Genomic DNA, 23,986 nt, shown 5'->3' with positions numbered 1-23,986 from the left:
GCCAGGCTTTTAATTAAAATAAGAAGGGAAGACTTTTAGCGATAACTCATAAACAGCTGAACTGATCAAGTTTGTTTTAATTTTATTTGATTGAGTTTTTTAAGCACTATTTTCATGATTTTTTTCATATTTTTTGGACAAATGTTTCAAAAGTTGGAAGGAAAAACCTTTTTTTTTCTAAACGATTATTTCCGAAATGATTCACTTTATCAAGAAATGTTGTTTCAAGACCCCTATTCATTTTGAAAGGCCTATCCAACGGCACCCCACACTATGAGGTTGAAAGATAAAAAAATTGTCACACACATTTTGTTTCTTTCAAAGCGATTATTTCCGAAAATATTCACTTTATCAAAAAATGTTCTTCTAAAACCCCTATTCATTTTGAAAGACCTTTCTAACAACATCCCACACCATAGGGTTGACACGAAAAAAGAAATTCTCACATACATTTTGTTTCTTTCGAGGCGACTATTTCCTAAAATATTCACTTTAACAAAAAATGTTTTTGAAGAACCCTATTTATTTTAAAATTCATATCAAATGACATCTTACAACATAGGTATCAGACGAAAAAAAAAAGAAAAAAATGTATGTGACCATTTTTTTCGCTTCAACCCTATAATGTGATATGTCGTTGGATAGATCTTTTGAAATAAATACGGTTTTTTACAAAACATTTTTTGATGAAGTGAATATTTTAGAAAATAATCGCCTCGAAATAAACAAAATGTACGTGAGGATTTTTTTTTCTTGGCAACCCTATAGTGTGGGATATAGTTGGAAAGGTCTATTAAAATGAATAGGGGCTTTAGTAGAATATTTTTTGATCAAGTGAATATTTTCGGAAATAATCGCCTCGAAAAAAACAAAATGTGTGTGACAATTTTTTTATCATTCCAACCTTATAGTGTGGGGTGTTGTTGGATAGGTCTTTCAAAATAAATAGGGGTCTTAAAACAATTTTTTTTGATAAAGTGATTATTTTAGGAAATAATCGCCCCGAAAGAAACAAAATGTACGTGAGGATTTTTTTTTGTGTCAACCCTATGGTGTGGGATGTTGTTGGAAAGGTCTTTCAAAATGAATAGGGGTTTTAGAAGAACATTTTTTGATAAAGTGAATAATTTCGGAAATAATCGCTTTGAAAGAAACAAAATGTGTGTGACAATTTTTTTATCTTTTCAACTTGTGTGGGGTGTCGCTGGATAGGGCTTTCAAAATGAATAGGGGTCTTTAAACAATATTTCTTGATAAAGTGAATCATTTCGGAAATAATCTGTCCTTAACTTTTGAAAAATCTGTCCAAAAATATGAAAAAAATCATGAAAATAGTGCTTAAAAAACTCAATCAAATAAAATTAAACAAACTTGATCAGTTCAGCCGTTTATGAGTTATTGCTAAAAGTCTTCCATTCTTATTTTAATTAAAAGCCTGGCAACCCTCATTTGTGACCGTATTTTCGCAGGCAACCCTTTACCATTGTGTTTGCAATAAAATTACCATCATTTTGATGTATAATTCAAGCGTCAGACAGATGAGTGCAATTATCGATATAAAATCACCTCTTTAAACACGGCAACCACATAATAGTGACCGGAAAAAGATAGGCAACCTAGATGATTTATGTTGTACAAATTGTATACTTTCCATTGAAACTCATTTCGATCGTCAGACAAATCGGTGAATTTGGCGAAAAAAAATTTTTTTCAAAAATTTATTAAAAATAGCCTTGACCATATTTCCTTAGGCAACCCTATTTATTTATGTTCTGGAACATATTTTCTTTCATATTTTCATAGTTTAATCCGTCAGACAGATTGGTGAAGGTCGGCTATATGGGGGATCTCCTACTATACCAAGTTGGGGGTGTTTCAGTATAGTTCAATCTCAGTAGTCCGTAGAGCCCTTAACGTTCTAAGGTAAAACGTCTCAATGCGAATTCTTATTGGTGGTTCCTGGCTTCAAGTAGATATCGACTTGATTGATTGGATGAATATTGCTCCATAAACGTAAATCAACCAAATCAACCAATGACAAACAAAGAACTGTCAAAATATTTAATGACGCAGCTCTTCCGCTTGTAATTTTTTTTTACCGTTTGACTGACACTTCCTCAGCGACCTGCGATTGTGTCACCGCGTGGTTTGGTGTGATTATTCCAGTTTCATTCTCACAAGTTTCCTGTAAGTACTCTTTTATTGATCAATTTCCTTATGCCAGAGTAATACACATATATTAATAGCGTTAACACGTTTAATTGATGAAAATGTCTACCCAACCTCTTGAGTAATTTACCGACTTTGACGTCGTTATTTTTTTATTGTTTTCCGCGCCTGAGAGTTGTTTAAGCGTTTAATAGCCTACTCAATTAGTCGCTCATTTGCATTTGGTCTTCTTTTCGTTTTGGTTACTTATCCACGTAGAACTCTGAGGGTAGTTGTAATTATCTTTATTGAAATATAGCGATGTTGGTATCGATAGATAATAGGCAACATTAATCATCTATTCGTTACTACGCTCGTTGCACGGCGTCACTTCACTTATTAATACTGTAACCTTGTGTTGTGCTATACTACACACTAACATTGTGAGGATTAAATTGTAATTGCTAATATAAAAAATCGTTAGGTACCTACCTACACACAGTTTTTATAACACTTAACTGAGAATTTAATTTTAGTATTAAAGTACTAAATAATCTTTATCATGGCTGTCAAAATAGCCTATTGTTAGAAGTTAGAAGTTCCCACATGTTAATAACTAACTACATGTGTGGAGCTAAGTAGGTTGCAATTAAGTCATACTTCTTGTGTGAAAGAGGTTTGTTCTCTTTGAAATTTTATCCAAAAAAATAACCACCTGTCAAATTATCTTTCATGTTCTATATTTCTGCAAATTTAATGTGTAAATTTGTGAATTCTTAAAATAAATTAATGGCTCCATTTCACATAAAAAAGTGGCTTGTAAAAGCAGCATCGATTCGCAGTGAATACCTAAAGCAATGGTAATATTTCTTAATATTGAGTATATTTTTCTTGTATACCTCCATGACCATGGTCTGACTACTACACACAGTAACATCTATTTGCTGTCAGCCTATATCACTACACAACGGTGACTGCTTACCATCAGGCAGCCCGTATGCTTGTTTGCCACCAAAGTGATATAAAAAAACTCTACTTGCAGCAAGTATGCGCCACTGTTTAGCATTATGCTTCTAGTTTTCTTCCAAACAGCCCAAATAACTGTATCACTCCTTTAGTCCGCTGGCAATAATTTTAATATCTTCCTCCCATCCAGTTCCTGATATTTGTACTAAATCTGTTCTGTTCTAATCAGAATCACTATACCTTATAAACATAATCCCCCGCCGCATCTGTCTGATTGTGCGTTTGGTTGTTTGCAATAAACTCTAAATCAACTCAAGGAAAATCCGTCAAATAGTGGATTTTCAAGCAGTTATCACCCATCAATAGAGTGATTCTTGAGGAAGGTTTAGGTGTATTTGTTAACCCGTGCGAAGCTGGGACGGGTTGCTAGTGGATTTACTATCTTGGAATACGCTATGATGCAGTGACGTGAATATTAACTACAATTAATCAGATAATTGAATTATTCACTGCATTCCTGTACCACAGACCCTGACCATTCCTAATTCTTATTACCACAACATAAGGTATATTATAGGTCAGTTAAGTTTGTATTACACATATGACACATTGTTAATGACTCAGTTATTTCCAGCAGCTATCATTGGCTGGTTTAATATACTGGTCCAATTTATCGCATTACTTACAGTGAACCAGAATAAATGTAAACTCTGATAACATATTGAATATTCCCTTGTAAGGCCCACCTTTTCCTATTTTTAATTTGAACCTTGTTGTATAGTATATTGGGATTAATTTCGTTTGAGAAATTAATGAATCAAAAAGTTCTAATTAGAACATCTTTGGGAATTAAGTAGGCATTAAAAGCATCACTTAATTTACCATCGATAGACCTTCAGGCTTTGTAATAAGGTTGGATTTTCAGTTATCAATATGGGCGTTAGCAGCTTATCTGTAAACGCCCCTTTTCTGTGAGGGAATGTGAATTAGGCGTGTAGGGTTCTTGGAAGGGCTTTAATGCGGGTTATTAAGATATAAACAAGGTATCAAGGTATAGGTATCAAGGCCTATGTTCAGCAGTGGACGTCTTATGGCTGAGATGATGATGATTAAGTTTTTAAGTTGACTCCTAGAATCTAGGACCTAGATTCCAGGTAAAATGAGTCAAGGAACCATGATTAACTATTTTAACATCGTCAGTTTGCCACAGCGCCAAGAATGTTTTTTTTTTACTTTAAAAGCAGCAAATACCTATCCTATAACACTTAAACATAACCATTCCTGCTTTTAAAGAAAGTTAATAAAACATCACAACACATTACTATCAATAAATAATGTTAATAAAAATATCTTTTTTTTTACAGGTAAACAAACATTATTCTAGATAGCATTTTTTTTAAGGTTTATACATTTAACATTAAAATCTTATCTCCTAAATGCTTTCAAAAATCAATTTGATAGTAAAATTAATAGGTTTGAAATATATATTTTTGTACGTTACCTTACTCACAATCTTCATGGAACCAGACTTAAAATATCACCGTACCAAATTAAATTCTAAAGCTATATATGAAGAAGGTTGAAAATGAAAAAAATGCCTATGTAGGTATCACTGTGCAATATTGAGTCATTTGCCTGGGCTGCGATCTTGACATTGGCATTGATATTTTTTGCTAATGTAACTTATTTTCGTTTGCTGATATATCAGTGTTATGTATTCTTACGTGTCTTTTTTTCGATTCAGCAAATGTGGTTTTCGTTACTTTCGCATAATTTATAACATACAGTCAGCAGCAGAAGTTGCTAAGCGGGTGAGGTGTTCAAAATATATTGACACGCTCTTATTCTCTTAACAATAAAGTCGCGTCAAGATCATTTTGAACACCTCGCCCGCTTAGCAACTTATGCTGCTGACTGTACCTACCTACAGTCAACAATGTTGTTATCCCGTCCCGTTGTCCAAGGGACAATACTGACACAGTTTGTTCGAAGAGATGTTGTATGACTATTTACTAACATGCTCAGTGGATGGCCTGTTATGGAAATGGCATAAAACTACCGCAAAAATGCATGTTTGATACATTTAAACCATAAAATATATAGATACCATAAAATCAGGATTTCAAGAGAGAGCCGTGACATAAAACCGGGATAGGGAACGTGCATGAACTGTAGGCGGCAGTACAGGAGCCCTCTGTTTATTGGCGCGAAGTGCAAATCAAGTTTAAGCTTCCAAAGTAGCCCACAAGATGGCAGAACTTTGAATGCACAAGAAAACGTACGTTAACCGTAGAGGGCAGTACTTGCTTTGGCGTGGAATGTCAATGTCAAAAAGAATAGATAGTATAGAGGGGTCCTGTCATTGTAAATTTTGTAGTCACAGTAAATTTACTGCCATCTATCGACACACGACTAAAACTCAAAATGAAAACGTATAAAGTTATCAAAAAATGTATATATATGGATAAATGATTTTATTATTTTTATATCATTTTGATCCATGTTCATTCAACTAATATCTATGTGTTAAAATTGTTAAATATGAAACGGTGTCGTCACGCCATCTAGCCGAGGATAGGCTAAAGGTGTGTGCTGTGCGCCATCTATTCGAGAATGACTTTTGCTTCAATTCCGAGGCACGTTTTTTCCTTAGACTTTATTCGTCTTATACGAAGTTAGATATGTCTTTGGTCAATGTACAGTTTATGTTTCCGATTCAGGCCACAAGATGGCAGATCCAACGCGCACGGCCCCTATATAGGGTTGCCATACGTCCGGATTTGATCGGACATGTCCGGATTTTTGACCCTTTGTCCGGATTGCGGCCGGCCTTGGCATGTGTCCGGATTTTTAGGAATGACCTTATAAAAATAAAATGCGCGCCCGGGGAGGGCGAGGGATCGGGCGAAGGGAAAGGGAAAAGTAGATCCACGATACAGTACACCGCAGAGAGCAGCGCGCCGCCGGGGCGTCGTTCAAGTTACGCCAAATCTCTGCTATAAGAAATGTCCGGATTTTTAGGGTGATGTCCGGATTTTTATCAGGACATTTAATCCTTCCATATGGCAACCCTACCCCTATAACGCTAGGAAGATGTTGAGGAATGGCAAGATATTTCATTAAATAATGTAATACGGAAAATCAATAAATCAAAGTTACATGATTCGTATGGCGCCAGGAAAACATTTAGATACCTACCTGTTTTAGTAGAGATTTATCGGCTCTGAGTCTTTTGTTTTGTATTGTATTGCACGGGCAGGTTTCCCGGTTGCATTCTAAAACCGGGGGTCCATTAGGTAACCTAATGCGAAGATTTTTTCCTTAAGATAAGATACAATTTATTTAAAATTGGCGCAGGCTCTGCTTTATACGAAAATGGCCTCATTTTCGTGGATGGTGGTGGATGGGTCTCCATCTGACCTTCTAGCCCAGAGGGGAAACTAGAATTTATTAGGTGTTAGGTACTTGACTAAAGTATTTATACAAGCTCCCACAAACAAAAAATAGGTGAATCTAGTTTTTAGTGTGACTCGTTGCCATGGTTACGTTCCCTTATATTTTTACATAGCTTGGGAACGACGACAGCGGTCACCGCCATACAATTTAAAACCTAAAACGCAAAATATGTACCCAAGCATAAATGTATGCAAGTTAGTAACAGATATAATGGGTTATGTTATGCCTGAAATAAATTATTATATTATGAATGATATTTAATTAATTTGATTTAATAAGCATGTTAATAGAACGTCATACAACATTTCTTCTAACAAACTGTGCCACTTGTCCCCTGGACAACCGGACAGAATAACAACAGAAAACTTGATCCACCCAAATAGCGTAGAAGTTAAAAAAATTAGCACCATTGGAGTAATTTTGGCAAATCATCGTGTTTAAGTACGTGGGCTTAAATAGGTGATCTCATCTTACCTACTCTAAGTGCGAGTATGTTGGGTCAGGTTTTGAATGAATAACACACTCCCATGTCATGGGTCATTTTATTGGTGTCATTGGTCATTATTTTTAATTTATTTGGTCATTTGGCTTAATCATACGAATACACAATTACACATTACACATATAAAGCTGAATTAAACACGATGATTCATCGGGAAACCCAATCACCAGATTCCTTCACCGTTTAAACACAGATCAAAACAGAGGGGCTACCGCGAACCACGTTCGACGTGTTGCCTGTTTTTGTCTTTTACTCCAAAGACGTAATTAGAGTGACAGAGAAAGATACACACAATTTGCGAACTTCGGTGTTCGCGGTAGGCCCTTAAAATTGCCCATTCAATAATATGACGACATTTTTTACAAGAATACACGTCATACCGAAAAATGCCATAAGAAAATGACTCTTAACACATTACAATACCATTTGTCGGAAGTCGTCATCCACTCAGTCCAATTCGAGTTTTAGTCATTCGATCTGTTTCCGATATGAAACTGATCTGTCATTGTCAAAAGTGACGTTATTTGAAGAAATGACACTTGACACTGGCAGATCAGTAGCATATCGGAAACATATCGAATAACTAAGACTCGAATTGGCCTATTAATATATAAACCACAGTCGCCATTATTTGCGATTCAGTCTTCTCGCATAGCTCGATAGTGACGCGTCATTTAGTTTTAATTCTATCTGTGATATTTTTCTAGTTTATTAGGTGAGTTTATCGATTTACCCTTGGCATGGTTTAATATTGATTTGTGACAGTGTTTTTTTTATGTTTTATTGTAGTGGAGTGCTGGATAAGTGCTAGTTTTTCCGGCGTCTTAGGGCCACATGCACCATTCACTAACCCGGGGTTAACCGGTTAAAGCTGGAGTTACCATGGTTACCAGTACAATTTGACACTGGGATAACGGTTTAACCGGTTAACCCGGGGTTAGTGATATGGTGCAAGTGACGCTTAGTGTTTATGTGGTTGTAGTTATTTTTATCTATGATTCGTTTTTTCCTGGTATGTTGGCGTAATATATTTTATTTCTTATGTAGGATGACAAGCCACATTTTAATAAGTCTTTGCTAGTTTACAAATTCGTTTGTTCTGTTTATTCTCATTTTATTTTCATTTCATAATTCACGAAGACAAAAATCCTTCTACCCTATTTTTTGGTTAAACTATAGTTCGCTATTTTAGGACTGAAAATACTTCTAAGAAAGTAAGCATGAGGTTCAAAATAAAGCACAATTAGGCGGTTTTTTTAAAGTGATATATTGTGCTAGTAATGCTAGTTGAAATGATTTCATTAATGTAAGTGCCGACAAAAAACCTCATGCTTAAACTTCGGGTAGTTATTCTATCAAGGGTGGTATGGTATTGCACCTATCCAATTTCTTTGTTCAACAGCTCACATTTTGCTTAATGAGAGAGTGAGACGCAATGACATTGGAAAAAGAAATTGGACAGATGGAATACCACCCTTAGCCCTTAGGGCTGATGTAGACGGCGCGTGAACTCGCATGCGATTTTAGTTACATTGCGGACTGTTGGTTACATTCAATTCAACCGACCAATCGAAACCCGCAATGGTATGAAACTCGCATGCGAGTTCTCGCATCGTCTAAATCAGCCCTTAGTAAAATAACAAAGTGTTAAAATGTTACTTCAACGAATTATACATTTCTATTAAGGTTAAAACTGTTAAAAGTACAGCGTTTCAATCGTGACAAGAGTGTTTTTGTCATGTTATCTGCTATTTACTTTCAATAGATAAAACATACTGTTTGGTTAAGTATTTAAAAGTTTATCGGTTTAGGTCGGCATTCTGTTCCTTTTTACGGGTTGTCTTTCGTTCCACCATCACTTTGGCTGATTGCGAATACTATATTATCCTTAATTGTTTTATAAGGTGTAGTGATAAATAGTTATCAAATACTAATTTTGTATTTTATTTATTTTATCGTCGTATTAAAATCATCGCCAAGTGAACTAAGTATTTACTAGTTAATCCAAGCCTCCAGCAAAAAAGGCTGCCTCAGTAAACTAGTATTGCGATACGTTTTTTCTTTTCTTGGCACCATATTTGAGACGGCTGAGTCATAGCTAAAGCTACTTGCGCCGAAAACGTCGGGTTAGGTCATGTCTGAAGGTCGCGACGCGGCCGATACCAATATTTACTAATATTGGTAGTACTTTGGCATTTATATTTAAAGTTGTACAGTCGACGTCATATACATATATGTTTAGTAGTTCATATATAAGTTGGGGAACTTGCATTTTATATTTTAGAATTTTCATATTGTTTCTACTCAGAATCACGAGTTCTTTCGATCCTAATGCGAGTGTCCTCAAAATTTCATACATTTTTTGTTTGTTAATTGTGTTACGGCCCGGCCATAGAAGATTGTATTGAAATCGTAACCAAACGTGCCAAAAATATTGGGGGTATTTTTATCTCTTTAGGGATGAAAGGAGCTGAAGTTTCTTCTTGCTTAGAAATTTGTTAATATGAAATCCAAATTCTAAAACAAAAGATAAAGTCCTATTTTTGGATGAGTTAATGAGAATGAAACGTCTTAAACCTATAATGCTGTCAACTGTATAAATAAACTCAATAAGGTTGAAGTATTTTACAGATGGCGCCAGCATAGGGTTTACCTGTTAATCTTACGAATAGTGTCAAATTCCTGTTTTTTTTTTGTTGCCTGGTTGATAGCTTTTTAAGCCAAATCTCATAGAACAAAACTAGAGACAGGTAAAAAAACCTATGCTGGTGCCAACTATAAAAACCTTTGACAGTTGCCGACCCCATTGACTCAAACAAATGTCTAATCGCCTCAACTACATTGTTCCAGTAAAATGGCCATCCACATCAAAGACGCCGACGACCTGAAGACCAGGCTGTCCGAGGCCGGCGACAAGCTGGTGGTCATCGATTTCATGGCCACCTGGTGCGGGCCCTGCAAGATGATCGGGCCTAAACTAGAGGAGCTGGCCAACGAGATGGCCGATTCGCTGGTCGTGCTTAAGGTAAATATTAGAATGTAACAAAACAACATTTTTACACAAATACTAAACAATTGTCAGTCAGTAGCTTCGCATATGTGCAGAAGTTTACCCCACATTATGGTCCCATATCTTAATCTTGAATGAACATGGGAGTAGTAGGCACCAAACCGCCAAAGGCCCAAGCTAGAGGAGCTGGTCAACGTGATGGCTGACTCGTTGGTCGTGCTTAAGGTAAATATTAGAATTTAACAAAACAACATTTTTACACAAAGCATACTAGTTCTGTAGAGTTCTAAACAGTTGTCAGTAGCTTCGAATATGAGAGGAAGTTTACCCCACATTATGGTTCCATATATAATCTTGAGTGAACATGAGCGTAGTAGGTACTGTTACAGAATATTAGCTTAAGTCTCAAACAGTTTTAAATAGACATGAGCAAAATGTATCACTGAAAAGAAAAGATTGATATGCATCTTTCGTACGCCGTGAAGTACTTCACTCTTTTAGTTCACTAGTTCAGTTTGGTTCAGTAGCTCAACAGATCCATCTATATCAAAAGTATTGGTTTGATTTCTCTCATTCGCGGATATATTGAGTTGAATGAATAATTTGATGGATAATTTCATTCAATATGAATCACTCGAGTAAATTAATTTATGAATCGAAGGTTTAACATGGCGTCCTTGTCACTCTCGAAGCGAATGAGCAAGTAAATGAACAGGTTTTTAAACTGAACTGCTGAAGTAAAGAACTAAATGAATCCGCGCTGAACTAGTGAATGAAAGAGTGACATCAAGTGAAGTACTTCATTTGAATCTTTCATTCGCGAACTACTCATGTCTAGTTTTAAAACAGAACGATAATAAATATAGTACAATATGATACGTTTATTTTATAGTACATATAATGTATTCCTTACCATATAAAACGATTAATTCCATATTTTTAATGACTTGCAACATATGGCTTTTAAATGAAGTTATTTGTTTTGTTATCGCGTGATAGCGTGCAATTTACACCGCTGATAAGCGTCTGCTCTGCCAATGTACTCTGATAATTATTATATTTACTAGCGACCCGCCCCGGCTTCGCACGGCTTAACAAATTATACACCTAAACCTTCCTCAAGAATCACTCTATTGATAGATGAAAACCGCATGAAAATCCGTTCAGTAGTTTCTGAGTTTATCGCGATCATACAAACACACAGACAGACGCAATATTCTTATTACGCAGGTGAATATATCTTAATCATGTAGGTAAAGTACAACGTAACAGTAGATTAAATAAACTTATATATAATTATTAATAAACGCCAGTCTCAATGCCATCGCATGATGTCATCGAGACATCAGATATCACTCACAGATATAAGTTATTTTAGCATAGTGATAAATGTGTATGTTGTTAACGATATTATATTCACAAGTTGTATGGTACATACAACATTAGATCGGTCACCGGGTCGTGCGCCGAATGCAATATATGAAGTTACTAGGCAACCGACATTGAATGCGGCTAACGGCGCACACTGGGTAGTGTGATTGCATTGCATCAACATATATACAGATGTAGTGCATAATTGTTTACCATCGTATTTTCTCGGAAACGTTCGTATTTCTCATGCCACTTCAGTCAACCTCAGTACTTTTTGAACCGAGACTGACTGAAATAGCAAGACACGTTCGTACGTTTCCGTAAAAATAAATAAATAAATAATAATAAATAAATATTAAGATTAAAGAAATATATTAAGATTAATTACGATTCATAAGAGCTTGTTGCTAGGCCTACATGAATAAAGTATATTTTTGATTTTGATATTATAGGACATTTTTTACACAAATTGACTAAGCCCCACGGTAAGCTCAAGAAGGCTTGTGTTGTGGGTACTCAGACAACGATATATATAATATATAAATACTTAAATACATAGAAATACTTAAACAACCATGACTCAGGAACAAATATCTGTATCATCATACAAATAACTGCCCTTACCAGGATTCGAACCCGGGACCATCGGCTTCATAGGCAGGGTCACTACTCGGAGTAAATATCTATGGAGCGGCCATTAACAGGCGTTCCCCTCTGCAAAAAGATCGCGGCCGCCGGTCAAGGAGGTTATATAAAACTAGTTGCCACACGTCATACGCCATTCAGCAAACGTCAGTCTAAGCGGAATGATAGGAGCCGAAAATGCCGAATTGCAGCGTTTTCTCGTGCAAAATGAGATCGGAAACGTCTAGTCTACAAAAAGAACACGTTTCTTATCATATGGAAGTACTATTACATCTAAATATTATCAAATAGTGCATTAACTTTGCAAATAACTAAAAAACATTGTCAATCTGACAGTGATACCAGTGATATGATATTAGATCTATTTTAGGGTAATTCTAAAGAAGACTTTCTAAATATTAATTAGGTACGAGTAGAATTTCTAATAGGAAATATTATGCGAAACTCTGCGTAGGGGGCGCGACTACCACAATCCATCACAATCTGGGGGTCCGCCGCGGAACAAGAAAATTTAAATTTCGTTATCTAACCTCTCTATCACTATTGCATATTTGAGCGATAAAGAGAAAAGAGAAAATTTACTAGCTAGCTTAGTGCTACACTCTGGCGGCAGAACATTGCAGTAATATGCCCTATTTGCGTTGCTTTTTGTTATAATATAACTAATTATAAAAAATTCTATTATAATTTATGTAACACATTATTTTTATATAACACCTTAGTTTCATATCAACCTAATCTATTTAATCAAATAAATAGATCTATAAGAATAAAGAAAGGGGGGACGGGGGATCAAAAAGTAGTCGAATACATCTCGCGTGATTTGTGCACAACCCCTAAATAACGTAAAATTACCGATAGACTCTTTTTTTTTAATTAATTTTTCCTTTAGTTTCTACATATAGCTGGTCAAGCAGATCTTGTCAGTAGAAAAAGGCGGCAAATTTGAAAAATGTAGGCGGGAAGGGATATCGTCCCATAGAAAATTTGAATTTCGCGCCTTTTTTACTGACAAGATTTGCTTGACCAATTATATATTTTTATTTAACATGTCAAATATTTTATTAATTTAAGGTATTTACGGCTGTCACTTTCCATAAATAGGCACTTTTAATTTATTACTCTGGTATCACCGTACCAATATTAGTGATGGGACACCATAAAAACCAATATCGGTAAAATCGATATAAACATAATGAATAATATACAGATGGTCATGATGCCTAGCGAACACCAGCCATATCGTACAAACCTCAAGGAGTGATATTCCTAGGCAGATGATGATCTGCCTAGTGACCACCAGCCATATCGTGCTAACTTCAAGGTGTGATATTCCTAAGCAGATCGTGAAACGCCGGCATGTCATGATCTGACTAGTGACCACCAGCCATACCGTTCAAACCTCAACATTTAGGCATATCGAATAAGTAGGATGTCCTAATTTTAGCAAATGATAACCATTGAAATGGCTTGACAGCCTACTTATAGTACGTGTTTGGGTAGCGTATGATTTTAGTACCTACCTAGTACCTACGCATTCTGCTCCAAATGCCACATAGAATGCAGCACTAGCCGTGGCAAAAAATGCAAAAGGCAGATTATTAAATGGCGGCGTTTCATGATATGCCTAGGAATATCTCGATATGCCCGATTTTACGATCTACCGCCGATATATATACTAATTATCCCCTACTCAATATTCCTTAAATGACATCCTATGGCCGCGTTCCATCTCTGTCATCAGATCTGCATGCTCGATAGTATATTGCATTGCTTTCAGAAGTAAACCAACATGTAAAATATTAACTAATGAACTGATAATAAAAAATCATTCTATATCAGCTTGCAAGATTCGCCCTAAACAAATTGACAAACTATTAGAAATAACATCTAAATCATCATAAGTTAGTAAAATGCTGGTACAAAGACTTGATATTGTATTATTATTATAATTGATAAAATCAGAAATTAAAATTCATTGTCAATTTTATCGACAATATTATCGGCGCGTCCCTCGCACTATCTAGGTTTACTTAGAACTGACGTCATCTCGTTCACGGACAGGGTTGTCTGTGTTTGTTCTTGTACTTGTGTGAATATAGTTTTTGCTAGTGTTTGATAATTTTGTCGTGTGCGTGTGTAGCGACGCATGCTAAAAATGCATTAGTGTTAACATTATTTGTGTGCGTTACCTCGTCCCCCGCGCCAAAAACGACAGAATTTTTCAGATAGAAATTAGTGCGCGTCTCTACTCCATAGATATTTACTCCGAGGGGTCACTACCCACTAGGCCAGACCGGTCGTCAAAATACGAAGGAAAATAATTATGCACTACATATGTACCAAATATTACCGTGTAAAAAACTTGATCATTTACTTTTTGATGCAACCGCGGACATACAGACAGCTGCAGAGTTAATTACAACAGTAGGTTATGTCCTAATTGGTCCTATTGGTCCTAATCCAGAGTCCACTTTAGGTATACGTTCGTACTAGCCTTTACTTCGTGCCAACTTAAGCCCTACTGTGCTCTAGCTAGACTATAGAATTTTATTTTATTAAAATTACTCGCTCAGACTCAAGAGCCTCAGTTCTGCCACAGTCTTTAAAACAATACAGTCATTCAACGAAGCCGTCTAGACAGGGCAATCGTGTAGGGAGCGAAGGGCGAGGGGTGGGTCGCGCGCACCCGAGCTGCATACATCGCCATTGTTAGTAGCTTGGTACTACTGTAAACAGTTGGTGTGTAAAATTCTGTGACAACCCTACTGTGTTCTTGTGCGGTGTTTACGCATTTACGCAAACATCAAAAGCGTCGCTCCCCTGTTACTTTTTACACTGTGGTTCTGCTATTAACATGCTTTATTACGCAGTTATATACTTATCAACCTTAATTTCCCTTCTTCCAGGTGGACGTAGACGAGAATGAGGAGATCGCCGCCGAATACAACGTCAACTCCATGCCCACCTTCGTCTTCTTGAAGAACTCCAAGAAACTGGAAGAGTTCTCCGGCGCCAACGTCGACAAACTCAAGAACACCATCCTCAAGCTGAAGTAGAGCGGCGGCAACGGACTGTGTACTCGGGGGTAGGGTTAGACCAAAAACTACAGCAAATACAAAGCTTTTATAAAGATTATATAGCGCAAATCGTAATAAAAACGCGAGGTCTTGAACTTTTGAACGCCAAAAACATCTAAAGGCGCCGTAACTAGTCGTGCCCACATCGCCATGAACACGTCATGTAAGAAACTACAAGTTTAAAGACAAATAACACGTTCTTATAAAGATATATCCGGAGCAAATCGTAATAATAGCGAGGTCTTAACCTTTTGAACGCTAAGAACACCTAAAGGCGCCGTAACTAGTCGTGCCCACATCGCCATGAACACGTCATGTAAGAAACTACAGGTTTAAAGACAAATAACACGTTCTTATAAAGATATATCCGGAGCAAATCGTAATAATAGAGCGAGATCTTAATCTTTTGAACGCCAAGAACACCTAAAGACGCCGTAACTAGTCGTGGCCACAGCGCCATGAACACATAAGTGTCATACACATATTGCTGTCAAAGTAACCTTCACACTTTCAAGTATGGTTTACAGTTTACACTTGCTCGCTTGCGCCCGTGACCTTGGCGTGTGAGTGACGTTTTTGTTTATGGCATTAAGCGTTCAAAAGGTTAAGGGATTGCTTAAACTTCAGAAAAGATGACCCATGCTGCCGTGATTCGGGTGGATGAGCGGGTTTAGGCATATGCCGCGAATGTACGCAGTATCGATTCCACTTTTTGTCGTATATGACATATTTCAGTTAAAAAAAGTTTTTCGAGGATACCTAATACGTTCAGAGCTTCGTGCCTACTAATGTCTGGTTGCATTTAATACTGTTTAGTACGTACATATTGTGAAAAATGTTTGAACGAGCTATGTAGTTCAAAATTAATTAACGTGCATTTTTTGTCAGGATCGCATCATTCTGAATCTTCTAAAAGGCATAACATTCCATTTAATGCCACTCAAATAAGCTCTAAACCAATGGGCTAAAGGTCTAACCCTACGAACGAGGATGTAACCATCCTATATGCACTAGAGGCCCCAAAAGATTTTATTTATTTAAAAAGGTCACAATCTCTGGTAGATTCAGCTTTTTGGTGTGATTTTTTGCGCATAATATTTTTTTTTAGTTTTCACTGATATAATTATATATGCCGAAAGTGTCTTAAGCTAGCACAAGATGGGGTACGATGGTCCGTTATGTCGCATTTTGCGTACTTATGTTACATTACAAAGTATTGTTATTATCAATAAATAATCGTGAAGACAGTCGGGTTTTTTAATTGATCATTCTCCTTATATATGTGGTAGAGACAGACCAAGAAAAGTTTGCAACGATTTTGATAGCACATGCAGTGCAAGTGTTTATAATGTTTTTATTAGTGATGTACCGACTATTGATTTGGCCGACTAATCGGCGTTCGAATGGCCGATTAGTCGGCCAGATCATTAGTTTCGTATAAGTTCAGGTGAAATACTATAATTAGTTTTGCTCCTTTGGTTGCGCTATTCATCATAATTTAGCTAGGCTAAAAGGTGTTATCTACAGGTTCAAAGACCTATCACAAGAATCCTCGTTCAATTACTGTCTTTAGTTCTTTTATTTTGCAATCCTGAGCAGACCGTCAGTACAGCTTGTAGGAGGTATTTCCAAGGCTCTATTTCCCGTACGTAGTCGCCAGTTATGAACCTATCCCGTGGTCAGCGTCTTTACGAGCATCGTACCCTGACTAAGGGCTCATTTAGACGACGCGAGAACTCGCATGCGAGTTTCATTACATTACGGGTTTTGATTGGTCGGTTGAATTCGACGTAACCAACAGTCCGCAATGTAACTAAAATCGCATGCGCATTATGTCTCTAAATTTTGCAATAACATTTAATAGTTCCTCGTTCCTCATGGTTCCATTAAAAAAAACTGAATAATAATAAAAGAACTTGCACATGAAATTACACGAGAATCAGTTGAGCTCGACCTGTAGAGGAAAACACCAGCCCAGCCAACATACGATAACGATCAAACGGTCAATTATATGAACAAAAGTTTTAGTATGCACCCTGAATAGGTATTTTAGTAAAATAAACATAAAACATATGGTAAATATTGACTGTAGAATTCTTTTTTTTCTGTTTTTCTTTCACTAATAAAGTGCCGACTAATCGGCCATTTTTGCCGACTAGTCGCCGACTAATCGCCGACTACAAATGTGGCCGGATAGTCGGCTTTCCCGACTAGTCGGTACATCCCTACTAAAAACGGTTTGTATGGTGGCCCGGCGTATTGTGTACGCGCGCGGTTCGTGGCCATGAATGGGTTAATGAAACTCAGTGACGACTGGCAATACTGACTCGGGGGCCTCGGGGCATTACCAATATGACTACCAAGTACCACTATTTCGTTGTACACGTAGCGTATTCTGGCAACATTAGAGCATTGGATTGGCATTGTAGGTGTGACGTAATGACGTGAAAGGCTGAAAGCATCATTTTACATACATTCATTCTAGGCAGTGAGAGTGATAGTCTCGCCTTAACGTTTTTTTTTACTTTAACCCCAGTACATCGAGCTGTTGATAATTACGTAATAATTTTCGCACTATTTCACCACAAATACGTCACATTTACCGCGATGGGTAATTGTTGTGCAGCCTGCATAGTGCAATGCGTGGCCGGTTTCGTTGTGTACACCGGCAAAGGCCTATGGCTGTTGGCGAAGCTGGGTTTCATAGCCACGGGCGTGGTGGCCGGAAGCCTGGCGGCACTCGCGATGTCCTTCTTCGGGGATGTTGATGCGGGGAGTGTGATAGCGGCCGCTACGTCCATCGGTATGAAGATGTAGCAGGCTAGCAGGTAAAGTCAAATCAAGTAAACTTTTCTGTTTGTTATAGGTAAGACCCCTAACGCACTAGCGGTTAACAGCGGGAACGGCTGACCGCGCGGCTAGCCGCTTTTCCAATTTAATATGCAACCGCTTGTGATGGTTCGCACTTGACCGCCACAAAATTTCAACCGCGACGGTTAAATGAAGAGCTGCCCTAAATATATATAGTCTTGTAAAAGTAGAAAGCCGTCTAAATTAACTCTGCACCGACTTTGACAGAACAAATCATAGAAGGCTTGGCTCGACTCTATGCATCTCTATCCAAATCTATCCACGTGTCAATTCGCAGTGTTGTTTTTTAAATGCAAAATTATTAAATTACATTAAAACCTATACTTACAGTAGTTTATTTGTAAAAAGGCAACCGACGAACGATACCAATAAAAGAGGATATTATTTTTCTTTTACCGTTTACGTTAAACATTTTGTCCTTTGTTACAGAGTCTGTACGCAGATCCTAATGTTGTTGTGAACTAATCTGCGCTATTTTCCCGAAAAATGAAGACTAATTTAGGCCTATTTTAGCTAACTTAAATGTTAGCTATATGTTTAAGCTAGTTTTAATATTGTACCTACTTAATAATAAACTTGTATTTAAATGTGAAATATATTTTATTCATTCTCTGTTCTTTTTTGGTCAATTTGGCCTATGTGTATACATAGGGCCCTTACGCACTAGCGGTTAACCGCGGTGGCGGCTAACTGCGCGGCTAGCCGCTTTTCCAATTTAATCTGCAACCGCTTATGATCGTACTCACTTAACCGCCACAAAATTTTAACCGCGCCAACCGCGGCGGTTGAATGACGAAGAGCTGCGGCCCGCTTAGCGGCTGGCCGCCAACTTGTCTATACGCTTTGGCGATTCAGCGTGCGGCGAGCCGCCGATGAGTTTGTAGCCGACGTGTCCTTTTAATAATGTCATATAGAACTTTGAGTAATTCTTCAAACGACGAGATACTCATTCTAACATAGCGGAAAAAAATATTATCGTCTTCATTTCTTGAAAACAACTTGCGAACTGGTCAAATTTGTTGCGTGTTTCTAGTAAAGGCTGAATCCAGTATCTTTTTTTATTTTTCTTTCGTTGTTTTAGGTAGTACAAATACATAAAACAAGCTGCCTCGACGGCGTCCATTTTGTTAATGGACCAAAAACGCCGAGCGATCCAGCCGCTTAACCCGGTTTCATCGCGGCCGCTATGACAACCGCGTCAGGCGGCTGGCCGCTCAAACGAACCTTTGTAAGTGGCGAACCGCTAGTGCGTATGGGGCATAGAAGATCGTATAGAAGTGGTATACGCGTGCCTCCGTGAGAAAACATACGCAAATGCTACATTGTGATTGGTCGAATTCATTTGTTGCCCACCATTATCCATACTAAAAAAAAATGGGGAACAAATTAAATGTGAGTCTGTGACAAGGACAAACAATAATAGCTCTTTCGCTGCTACTCCTACTGAAAGATACATAAGACTATCCCATTCTGTCAGTTACCCCCACCACTCATGCCAGATCCAGTTATATCCTAGATTCATGGTATGGGGCCATAAGCAAAGAGTAGATAGATACATAGTATAATAGATAGATTAATTTATTTCTTATTGAAAATTACATGATATTTAACAATGTCACAATGTTTCCAAATAACATGAATTCACAAAAAGATCGTCAGATTGTAAACAATAATAATAATACACCATTGTTCCGTGATGGGAAAGACATACATTAAAATAATTAAGAATTAAGTAAAAAATATAGAACAATGAAATAATCATAATAAAAAGTAAAAGTCAAATACAGTAAAATAAATTGCATACGGGAAAGTGTGGCTGGCCTTTTTGGGGCCTGTTTACACATTGATCAGTGTTTATTGCGAGTTTACACATTTACCACTAAACGCAAGTGGCAAGAAGTAAAATTATGAACTCGCAATGATTTCATTAATGTGTAAACAGGCCCCAATGTGAACGCCAGCCACTCTTTCCCGTGGTGGCTTTACCTAGATACAACCTTCTCCCTGACACTGGCGGCCAGCAACGAACTAATGGTATTCTGGGACTCCTGTTTTCAGTGAAATCGTAATTCCGGGATTTCGGAATTCATGAATTTCTTTGGATGCAAAGTTGTAAGTATGAACAACACGAGGTCAAAGTTGCTTTACGTCTCGTGCTCGAGTCTCTCACTATGTTCAAGATTCTAAATAAGCGTAGCTCGTGATTCTATTATAGAATAGATTCGATTCTTTCGCATACTCGGGACTCAAAATCACTCGAATCAAAAACAAACTTTGCTCTCTTGTTGCACAAATCACTTTCAATGCGTGTGAGATTAAACTTTAAGACTAAAAGGATCCCACGGCTCCGTGTCATGTTTCTGATGTTGACATAAACTATACGACAAGAATCGAAATGAATCTCATACCAGTCGAGATCTGGGTTTCCATAACATCAGTGGTGTGATTTGATAACTATAATTCATTTCGGACGCTTGTGCAATATAGGTGGTCAAGCAAATCTTGTCAGTAGAAAAAGGCGCGAAATTCAAATTTTCTATGAGACGATATCCCTTCGCGCCTACTTTTTTCAAATTAGCCGCGCCTTTTTCTACTGGCAAGATCTGCTTGACCAACTACCTATAGTTACCTTTACCCATCTATATGGCTATAAAAATGTTATCAGTGGTAGGTTAAAGTAAATTTAAGTAAATGAAATAAATCCCTTCATTATATGTAGACATTATTGTGTTCATCGGTTCATCAATATAAACTTGAAAACATATTGTTATAAAAATGAAGCGAGAAGTTTTACTAATGGTCCTAATTTCGTACGCCGTGGCGCAGCTTATGCTCAGACCGTAAGTTTTTATTGCATTCTATTATACACATGTATATGTACAATAACGATAGTAGTTTGTGTTACAAGGGATCAAAATGACACATTGAATCCTGAGCGTAATGAGGGATTCAAGTGTTAACGCCCAAGACGAAATAATTTTGATACCGTGTGACACATACTGCTTTTCACGTCACCTATAGGTGAGAAAATTAATATGTTCCAAAATATCATTTAGGCTAAAAAAATTGTATGCCAGAAAGACTAAAAATCTTATCCTAGAACAGAAGTGTCACTTTGATCCCTCCTAGCAGGGAAGAAAAATCCATTTTCTGAAAGGTGATGTGAAAAAGTATTTCTGGGCATCGAAGCCTTTGTTGACCTTATTCGTCACAGGTTGTGGTCCTTAGGAAAAATAATGTTTTCACCTCAGCAGCTCGAACAAGGGTACTTTGCTTCTTAAAAACAGTGAGCAAAATGCGATTTTGCTCACTGAGTCATTTTGTCTCACTCAGTGAGCAAAATCGCATTTTGCTCACTGAGTTGTCTCGTTCAGTGAGCAAAATGCGATTTTGCTCACTGAGTGAGACAAAATGACATTCAAGTGACCTTTATAGTCAAATGTCATTTCAACATGCGGGGTCTAATACAAGTTCGATACTTGGGTTCTATTACCTCTGTCCCTCTAGGTATGTTCTCACTGCTTAGGGTGAAAAATTTTGTGTACTACACGAGATCAAAGTTATTTACATCTCGTGCGCTTTTGAATCCCTTACTACGCTCAAGATTCTAAATTAGATTCACTCGCTACGCTCGTGAATCTATTATAGAATCTTTCGCTTGCACGGGACTCAAAATAAGCACTCGAAGAAATATCAAACTTTGATCTCTTGTTGTACAAATAACTATTGTCGAGTGGTCCCTTAAAATTTACCCACTGGTTTGAACTATTAGCTGTACATGTTCAGAAACTGATGGTTAACTTTTTATTTTTCAAACGGTAAAAATCTCATGAAAAAGCCGGATTCATTCAAAACTTTTTGGTTAGAAAATACATTGACTGTGCCCATTCCTGCAGTCCAAGCACAGGACCGGCGCAACAGTATCTCGCCAACGAGAAATAACCCACGTCCCTCATATCAATAAACTTATATCAATACGGTTAGGAAAAGTCGGGTAGTCTATCCGGACGAGATACTGCGTCGCGCCGCTCCTGTGCTAGGCCTACTGCGATTAAATTCCAATTAGACCTAGACTTTAGTGAGCGTGACAAAAAATCGGGACATTCTAATCCTTATCGCGTCTGTCTGTTTGTGTGTATGTATGTTCTCGATAAACTCAAAAACTACTGAGCGAATCTTCATGCAGTTTTCACCTATCAATAGAGTGATTCTTGAGGAAGGTTTAGTTGTATAATTTGTTAAGGTTTTGTGTAACCCGTACGAAGCCGGGGCGGGGGTCTAATGTCGCTAGTAAGTAGGTAATAAATAATAAATAGCGCTTTAAATTTTGCTATACCCTTTCAGAATCAAAGTAATTACCGTGGAAAGTCTGGCAGACCTGCGCGCTAGACTAAAAGATGCTGGCGACAAGCTGGTGGTGATCGGGTTCCTGCCAAGAGCTTGTCCCCACAGCGTGAGGATCACTCCACAGTACGAGAAACTGGCGCTGAAGTATGCTCACTTTATCGTGTTTTTGAGGGTAAGTTATTACTAATAACAATAATTATGCTGTCGATAATTTCAGACAGTGGCGTAGCTAGGCGTGGGGCCTTCACCTTCGGTCTCGCAGTTAGGGGGGCCTCGCAAAGCCAACCTTTTTATTACCTTGGGAAAACACATTGAAAAGGGCCTCGCAGATGTGGTTTTCGTTCACGGCTAGATTGATTCACGCTACGCCAGTGATTTCAGCAACAAAATACAAATATAACATAACAGTAAACCTTAAGTAAATCTTGTCTGTCTGTCTGTGGCATAGCTCATATAAAGTATCTTTATTTTATGTAAAAGCGATTTTCTTTGAGGTGGTTATTAGCCATGTTTGATAAAAATCGATTCAGCAGTTTGAAGAGTATCACCTCTTTTCCAAGGCATTTTTGGCATGAAATTATTTTTTTTGGCGGCGAGCGTCTGTGAGGAATGTTATGAAAGTGGAGGATGAGAAAGAGGTATGTCAGGATTGTAGCAAGTGGAAACCCGTGGTTTCTGTCTACCCCTCCGGGAAATAGGCGTGATTATATGTATGTTTGTATGTAATTGTACAGCGTAGAGAGTTTTAAATTTTTTTAGTAGTTATGGTACACCTTGTAAGTACAATTATTTTCCGCAGGTGTATGAAGACCACGATGACATCTACATGGAGTATAACGTAAAGTCTGTGCCAACGTTCGTCTTCGTTAGGAAGTCGGAGCAACTGACCAAGCGCACACTAAGCAACATCGATGATATTGTGGTAGCTAACTTGAACTTCCCATACTTATTTAAAATTTAAATCAGGCCACAAGGCCCATATTACAAATACCTTACAGACTACAGTCTGACAAAAAAGAGTAGAAATTAAAAAACCGGACAAGTGCGAGTCGGACTCGCCCACCGAGGGTTCCGTACTTTTTAGTATTTGTTGTTATAGCGGCAACAGAAATATACCGCTGTGAAAATTTCAACTGTCTAGCTATCACGGTTCGTGAGATACAGCCTGGTGACAGACGGACGGACGGACAGCGGAGTCTTAGTAATAGGGTCCCGTTTACCCTTTGGGTACGGAACCCTAAAAAGTGGCAATTCTGTAGTGTCGTCCCGTTTTCTTATAGGTATAAATTGATTTGAAAGCGACACTACAGTATTGCTACTTTTTAATTTCTACTCTTTTTTGTCAAACTATTACATAGGTAGGTACATATGTATTTTATAAACTTAAATTAACTGCGACATAACAGCGTGGCTCCGTTGAATCGGCTGCTCTTGTGTCGGATTCGGCAGTTTGCCCCAGAACCTCCGAAACACGACACGACACCCTTCGCCCAGAAGTCGGCGCACTCGATCTCTCATCGGTCATCCTCATACATTTTTATTAACTTGCAATGTATGATGTATCTATTAAAATATTTAATGAAAATAATT

The 23,986-nt window shown here is 37.6% G+C and overlaps 1 protein-coding gene across 2 annotated transcripts; it reads left to right on the top strand.

Annotated features, from left to right (window-relative positions):
- The first annotated feature begins 2,050 nt into the window (after positions 1 to 2,050).
- On the top strand, positions 2,051 to 16,425 carry LOC134801876 (thioredoxin-2-like). Of its 2 annotated transcripts, none has more exons than XM_063774527.1 (3): positions 2,051 to 2,187; positions 9,923 to 10,097; positions 15,008 to 16,425. In XM_063774527.1, the coding sequence occupies exons 2-3, from the start codon at positions 9,927 to 9,929 to the stop codon at positions 15,155 to 15,157; spliced, it is 321 nt and encodes a 106-aa protein (XP_063630597.1). In that variant the 5' UTR covers positions 2,051 to 2,187; positions 9,923 to 9,926; the 3' UTR covers positions 15,158 to 16,425. The 2 variants fall into 2 exon arrangements, with proteins under 2 accessions (XP_063630597.1, XP_063630598.1); XM_063774528.1 differs by lacking the exon at positions 2,051 to 2,187 and adding an exon at positions 7,729 to 7,787.
- Positions 16,426 to 23,986: the final 7,561 nt, after the last annotated feature.

Source organism: Cydia splendana, chromosome 23 (genome assembly GCF_910591565.1).
Source record: "Cydia splendana chromosome 23, ilCydSple1.2, whole genome shotgun sequence".
NCBI lineage: Eukaryota > Metazoa > Arthropoda > Insecta > Lepidoptera > Tortricidae > Cydia > Cydia splendana.
The sequence above is the reverse complement of the archived record's forward strand: the minus strand, read 5'-3'. Positions and strand labels throughout refer to the sequence as shown.